This window comes from Dendrobates tinctorius, unplaced genomic scaffold (genome assembly GCF_039654945.1).
Source record: "Dendrobates tinctorius isolate UK_male_01 unplaced genomic scaffold, ASM3965494v1 ptg000013l, whole genome shotgun sequence".
Classification (NCBI taxonomy): Eukaryota; Metazoa; Chordata; class Amphibia; order Anura; family Dendrobatidae; genus Dendrobates; species Dendrobates tinctorius.
The window spans coordinates 3,050,026-3,057,739 of record NW_027361681.1 but is presented as its reverse complement, the minus strand read 5'-3'; the positions used below and the strand labels follow the sequence as shown (position 1 = coordinate 3,057,739).

Sequence of the window (7,714 nt, the reverse complement as noted above, 5' to 3'; positions counted from 1 at the left end):
CCAAAACATCTTTGAACCTCCACCCTATTTGACTGTAGGTACTGTGTTTTTTTCTTTGCTTCTCTTTATTTGCAGTAAACAGTAGAATGATGTGGTTTACCAAAGAGCTCTATCTCCATCTCATCTGTCCACAAGATGTTTTCCCAAAGAAGGATTTTGGCTTTGCTGTCTAGCTTTATGTCTGTGTGTCAGCAGCCTTAGCATTTAATTTCATTCAAATAGTTTGCGCTGACACTGATGCACCCTGGCCTGCAGTACAACTTGAATTTCTTTGGACCTTGATTGGGGCTGCTTATCCACAATCCGGATAATCCTGCATTGCAATCTTTCATTAATTTTTCTCTGCCGTGCCCTAACTTACGATTCACCGTAGCGTCTCCCAGGGGCGCGTCAAAGCTAGGGTGAAAAGTGCATTGGGGCACCTGGGCCACACAGCACCTATCCTAATCTTTCATCACTTGATTTAAGGGCAGTTATGGACTTAAAATAGTATACTGTCTTTATAGACATTGCAATATTTATTACTAAATTTACTGTTATATTATCTCTTGTATATACTTGCTTGTTGTGGTCCGCCATAGGGTAACTCTGCATTGTTCAGTTTTTGTTGTCTATTTTTATATTTAATAAAAGAAACTATTTATCTGACTTCATAGCACACTTTCCTGCCTGGCTGTAGTATGTAGGTTATGTATGGAACTGTTAAGCAGACATTGTATTGAAGCATTATTAATCAATAACATTGTTATGTAGGTACTATGAGCTCGCATTTTATGGGCACTGTATGTTTTTATTTTGTGGGTACTGTTTATCAGTATTGTGTGGTGTTATGCCACTGTATAACACTATTATATAGACCCATTTTCGCAGTATAATATGATGATTCTTTGGTACTGTCTTATGTCTAGTGTTTGGCACTATTTTGTGGTCTCTGTATGGCACTATTTTACAGTAACTGGCTGTCAGCATTATGTAACACCTGTTTTACACTGCTATATAGATACTATTAGATTATTAGTTAGTATGGTACTAATGTATTGATAAGAATAAGTTTTTATTTGTCAAAAGAGCACCAATTTGCTTATTGGGAGTAGATGTACTAAAGAAACTACAGGCAGATATCAAATTTGCTGAAGATAGTACAGTACACCTTACTATCCCAGATGGGGACGAGGACACTCTTGAGGCTTGCATGATAATTCAAGCTCTCGAGTCACAAGGTCCTGATGACACCACATCACAACCATGGGACCCAGCCCTAGACAAATTACCTGATACCTTATGGGCAAAAGGGAATGCGGATATTGGCTTCCTTCCCGTATCCCCAGTTGTGGTAGAGGTGCCTATGGATACAAGGTTGCCTCAGCTGCGGCAGTATCCCATTAGTGCCCAACAAGAGGCTGCCATTGAGGCACAAGTCACTGATCTTGTAAGCAATGGAGCATTGGTGTCAATTAAATCACAAGCTAATACGCCATTGTTTCCTGTCAAAAAGAAAGGAGGACCAAGTGATGCCCCAAAATACCGCATGGTACATGATCTGAGAGAAATAAATAAAATCCTTGTTCCTTTGACACCAGTAGTACCTAACCCACACACGCTATTGGCAAAAATCCCTAGTCAATCGAAATGTTTTTCAGTGATTGATTTGTCAAACGCATTTTTCTCAGTGCCCCTCCACAAAAGCTGTTGGCATCTGTTCGCTTTTACATTTAAGGGCAAACAATATGCCTGGACCAGACTGCCACAGGGCATGCAGCATTCACCCACACTGTACACGCAGGCATTGCAGTCTGTGTTGGCCGGCTGGCCACATCCACCTGATGTTGTGCTCTTACAATATGTGGATGACCTGTTGCTTTGTGCACCTGATGAGGCTAAATGTAGAATCCATACACTTTCACTACTGATGTTTTTATCAGATAACGGATGTAAGGTCAACAGAGAGAAATTACAGTTTTGTCAACAAAAAGTCGTATTCTTAGGACATTGCCTATCACATGGTACCTGACACTTAACTAATGACAGAATCACAATTGTCACCCAGATAAAAGAACCGACAACTCACAAACAGCTGAGAGCCTTTTTGGGTTTAGTTTCTTCTTGCCGCCAATGGGTCATACATGCTAGTGAACACATGCAGCCACTGTATGATTGCATCAACACAACACCTTTCCAATTGACTGATATTGCACGGACCTCATTTCAGTACCTAAAGAAGGCCATAGTGTCAGCCCCAGCATTAGGTATACCTAACTATGATATACCTTTTCAACTAATGGCCGCTGAAATCAGAGGGCATGCTACTGGCATTTTGACACAGAAACATGACAAAAAGAATAGACCTCTTGCATACTATTCTGCCAAATTAGACTCTGTAGCACAGGGAACACCATTCTGTGTTAGAGCAGTCTCTGCAATTGCATTACTACTTGACAAAGTTTCTGATATCGTATTGGACAATCCACTAACTGTTTGTACCACACATGATATATACGGTATCCTGAATCAGGTTTCTTCTAAACATATTTCTATGGCAAGACAACTCAGATTGCAATGTGCCTTGCTTATGCCTCCTAATGTTACGTTTACCAAAACTCAGAATCTGAATCTGGCTACATTGTTGCCAATTGCAGATTCTGAAGGGGGGGATGTAGATGAGAACACATTATCGCTTTCTTTTGAGCCTTCATACGAGGTTGAACATGATTGCATAGAACTGATGCAGCAAGAAGTTATTGGCTTGCCCAATGTCACTGACACACCATTGTCAAATCCAGACTTTGTACTTTTTGTGGATGGCAGCAGATATGCCAATGAGAGTGGAAAATTCCATACAGGATATGCTGTGGTGTCACCACATGTGATTATTGTAGCAAAGGCACTTCCACCCCATATGTCTGTACAAGAAGCTGAACTAACAGCTCTGAATGAGGCATTAAAATTTTCCAAAGGAAAAACAGCAAATATCTACACTGACTCAAGATATGCCTTTGGGATAGTACATGATTTTGGGGTTTTGTGGCGCACAAGGGGTTTCATGACAGCAGCAGGAACACCCATAAAACATGCCACACTGATCAGAGAAAACCTCGAGAATGTGGCCCAGACACAGGGGGTGGCCGTTATGAGGGTGCCAGCACACACCAGAAAGGACAACATGGAAGCAAAAGGCAACGAAAAAGCAGACCGGGCGGCGAAACAAGCTGCCTTGGGGACTCCAGAAAAGGTAAACATAGTGCACCAAGATGCATCAGGATTGTTTACAGACTTACAAAAGTTCCAAGAAGATTCCGCCCAGACGGACAAGGAAACTTGGGAGAAGATGGGTGCCGAAAGAACGAACGGAATATGGAAGAAAGATCAGAAGTACTGCCTGCCTAGGGTTTTGTACCCAAGGATGGCAGAAGCAGTTCATCTTCCAACTCACATGTCCGCCAATGGAATGACACGCCTAGTCACGAACGATTGGATTGCTCCCGGGTTTGGGAAGGTGGCGCAGCTACACTGTACCACCTGTCCCATATGCCTAGCACACAATCCTGGACAAGTGGTGAAGACTCCACGGAAACACAGTCCTAGGCCGTTATATCCTTTCCAGAGACTGCAAATCGACTACATTCTACTCCCCAGAAGTGGGCCGTATGAGTATGTTCTGGTGTGTGTTGACATGTTCTCCGGATGGCCAGAAGCCTATCCAGTGAAAACGGCCACAGCTCGAGCCACTGCAAAGAGACTAGTGATGGAACTAGTACCACGATTCGGTGTACCTGAAACAATCGAATCAGACAGAGGTACACACTTTACTGCTGAGGTAATGCAAAATGTAATGCAAATGATAGGTGTAGAACAGGCGTTCCATACACCCTACCACCCACAGAGTTCAGGGAAGGTAGAAAGAATGAACGGGACACTGAAATTGAAAATACAGAAAACCATGGAACAGACCCGTAGACCATGGCCAGAGTGTCTCCCATTAGCATTATTCTCAGTAAGATACACACCTACGGGGAAAACTAAACTGTCACCCTTCGAGATATTGTTTGGAAGACCACCAAACACAGGGTTGTACTACCCACAGGTCTTAACACTTAATGTGGATAATTTGACGAATTATGTGATCCAGTTGCAAAAGCATTTAACTCAAATGCATTCTCTAGTCTTCTCTTCCATTCCAGATCCAGACAGTGTGGAAGGAACTCACTGCTTGCAACCCGGTGATTACGTATATGTCAAGAAACACTCCAGAAAAACGCTTGAACCCCGATACCAAGGACCTTACCAAGTACTCCTAACAACGCCTACTTCTGTTAAGTTGGAAGGACGACCAACCTGGATCCACGCATCACATTGCAAACTAGCCACAGGAGTTAGCAATACATAAGGCCTCTTTCACACATCAGTTTTTTGCCTTCAGGCGCGATCCGGCTTTTTTTGGTAAAACCGGATCCTGCAAAATGCAATGCCGGATCCAGTTTTTCCCCATTGACTTGCATTAGCGCCGGATCGTGCCGGATGGCATTGCGTTTCATCCGTTTTTTGCCGGATCCGGCAACTTGTCTCATTCCGGCGTCTGGAAAAAACGGCTACTGTAACGTTTTTTGTCTCCGGCGAAAAAGCCGGAAGCGCCGGATCCGGCGCTTCCAGCTTTTTGCTACAATGAAAGTCTATGGGCGCCGGAATGCGCCGGATCCAGAAAAAGACGGATCCAGCCACCGGATCCGTTTTTTTTAAGTCTGCGCATGCTCAGATCCAATTGGCCAGCCCCCAGGAACAGAGACGGATCCAGCAAAAAAACGGATCCGTTTCTACAGTTCTCCAAAATTTATGCCGGATCCGTTTTTTCTAAAAATAGCCGGATCCTGCCTGACGGCAAAAAACTGATGTGTGAAAGTAGCCTAAGAGTGCATAATGCTTTGGTTTGGTTTTTCTGCATTGTCTATATTAATGATAGTAGCTGCGTGGGACAGTTTAAATTCTCCAATGTCCTTGAATAATAAGTTTATACAACATCATGTAAAATTACTGAAAGACTGGTCAAATGACACTCAGTCTCCAGCAGATTGCTGGATCTGCACGTATTCACCAGTATCAGCCACAAGTATTCCGTTTCTGGTTATTCCTGTTCCACCTGAAGAGTTATTTGCCTGGACTAATTGTTCTGATACACTTGCTAATAATGCCACAAATAATGTGAAGTTATGGAATATGACTGTTGGTATACCCATTGTGGGATGGGTAGGATACCCTTGGTGGCAGGGTAACCTTTCAGGAAGTAGTACACACCTTCAATATTTGGCATATAAAGGAGGGGTTTGGGTACCCAGGAATAGAACTCGGTTAACCTACCTGGGGCAAGTTCCAACATATGGTCTACAAGTTAGTTTTAATGTAACTTCTCACTCTACTGATGCCTTCAAACCAATGCTGCTAGAGAGAAGGTTACATAATATGTCATGGGAATATTCCAATTTATTTCCCCAGGGCACTAACGAAACTTGTATTGAAGTTCCCGGTAATATGCCTTGTAATGAGTCCTCGGAATATAAGAAGGGAACCTCCCCTTGTGGAAATCCTGATGCAGGTTATTGTAGTCCCTTAGGACAATCTCCACCTTGGTGCATGCTCCAGAATGCATCTGCATTCATCGATTTAGTGCATAGACTGGTATTACAACATTCAGCCCTATGGGACTTACCTAGTGACATGTTCTGGGTATGTGGAGACAATGCATATAAATGGTTGCCAGTAGGGGTAAAGGGTGCTTGTACTCTGGGTCGTTTGACTCCAGCTACCTTTGTTATTCCGAATGACCAGTTGAATACTCAGAGCATACCTAAACACACGTTGTACAAAAGAGCCGCTGACAATACACCTCGCCTCTCTGGGAGACCACATATAGTGCAGATGAGTGTGGCCAATAAAATTGTCAGCTCTATTTTTATTTATCCTATGATTACTCAAATGTGGGATAAATTGGTTAGGGCTACAGATTATTTGGATGATCAAATCTGGGATATACTGGATATACTGAACACCACTGTTGCTGTCCAAAATCAGCTTATTATAGTCACTAATCAACATACTATAGTACTAGATTATTTAACGGCAGCGCAAGGTGGTATGTGTCAGGTCATCGGACCCGCTTGCTGTCATTATATAGATCCCAACAGTACTTTAAAGTTAAGATTAAAAATAGAGGATGTTCAAAGACTTAGAGATCAGTATGATAAAGACAATGATCGTACTAAAGATAGTTGGTGGTCAGATACCTTCTCCTTTCTTAATCCAGCTAATTGGTTTAAGGGTATTGGAGGCTGGATAGCTGGGATTATACTAAGTTTATTACGTATTGCCGTTTGTCTCCTTATAATATATGTGCTATTGAAACTTGTTTTTTGGTGTATCTCTGTATGCAGGAAAAGATGTAGAAATAGATAAGGAAGTTTGACTGTAAACAACAAGAATTTAACTATTATTCCTTTGAGTCCTAGGTTGACATCTCATTTCTGGCATGAAGGAGCGTACTCTTGCAATGATGGACGTGGCTTCAGTATCTGGGGGATGGAGAAGGTAGAAGACCTGTCTCCCTTGGGCAACCCGTCGGCCTGGGATAGTACCTGGTGAACGAGCCACTATACGCTGTTGTTGCAGGATCCAGTGTTCCAGATTGTGGAAAATGAAGATGTCAAAGGGGGGAATGATAAGAACTGAATGAGTTAAATAAAATCTGCTGGACATTATTTTTTCTTCAGGGATATGACTCAGCCATTTTCCCTTGTGAACCAAGGTCAAATATTTCCTGCTTACATGGCAAAGCTGTTGTAGAAGAACAAGTTGTGTAACTATTTTTCTTTTCTTTATTGCGCATGTCTGTAAATATCTAAATTCCTTATCATAAAAGGGGAAAGCTTGACTGAGGGGGCAGAGGCGCTCAGCAGGCATCCCGAGTTGTATCATACAGCTTGTGTCTGTGTAATTCTTCTCGACGGGGCAATCAATTAGAGACATATGGTGCCCTACACCCAAGAACATCGGTCCTTCAGATGAAAGAAGTATCTGAGGGATCCCGACAGTATAGACACACAAAACAAGCATTATGCGCTCACAGTGTAGCACTAGGTGATCACCATGTGGCACTTTCATGTAAGCACTCAATGGCAGTATTTTTGGGGCACTGTATGGCACTATTATGTAGATAGTTGAAGCAGCATTTTGTGGTCACTGTATGGCCCTTTGTGTTACTATATGGCACTCTTATTTAAGCACTCTCTGGCAGTATTTGTTGGCATTTTATGGTCCTTTTATTTTACATGAGAAGCAATGTAGACACATTTAGGAATAACTTCCCCTGCAGATATATCATGTGCAGCTGGGGGTAAATCTTCCTATATATGGGCAGCTTTACTCATTAGAGACTAAATTTAGGAGAATTTAGAAAAAAAATACTAAAACAAAAATCCCTTGATGCGGTCTCTGTGATGAGGATAAATGGGGCTGTGACCCCGCAGGAGGTAGGAATCGGGGGATCAAACAGGAAAGACGATCCCTGGCATGTCTCACGTCAAAGCTAGTTTTAACAGTATTCAAACACCTCGAACTAAACCAGAACAGCTTCTAATAACCCAAACAGAGAGAAAAATGTGGCCGCACCTCACAAATCTAACACAAGACAGCTCCGAAATATCCTCCCGATGTGTTCCAGCCGACGCAA

The 7,714-nt window shown here is 42.6% G+C and overlaps 1 protein-coding gene across 1 annotated transcript; it reads left to right on the top strand.

The window, feature by feature from the left end:
• The first annotated feature begins 4,930 nt into the window (after positions 1 to 4,930).
• LOC141068149 (uncharacterized) lies at positions 4,931 to 6,951 on the top strand. Its single transcript, XM_073558277.1, has one exon. The coding sequence runs from the start codon at positions 4,948 to 4,950 to the stop codon at positions 6,439 to 6,441; it is 1,494 nt and encodes a 497-aa protein (XP_073414378.1). The 5' UTR covers positions 4,931 to 4,947; the 3' UTR covers positions 6,442 to 6,951.
• Positions 6,952 to 7,714: the final 763 nt, after the last annotated feature.

What these genes read in the sequence shown, in the direction of transcription:
- LOC141068149 (XM_073558277.1), top strand. Translation starts at nt 4,948, where the DNA reads ATGATAGTAGCTGCGTGGGACAGTTTAAATTCTCCAATGTCCTTGAAT.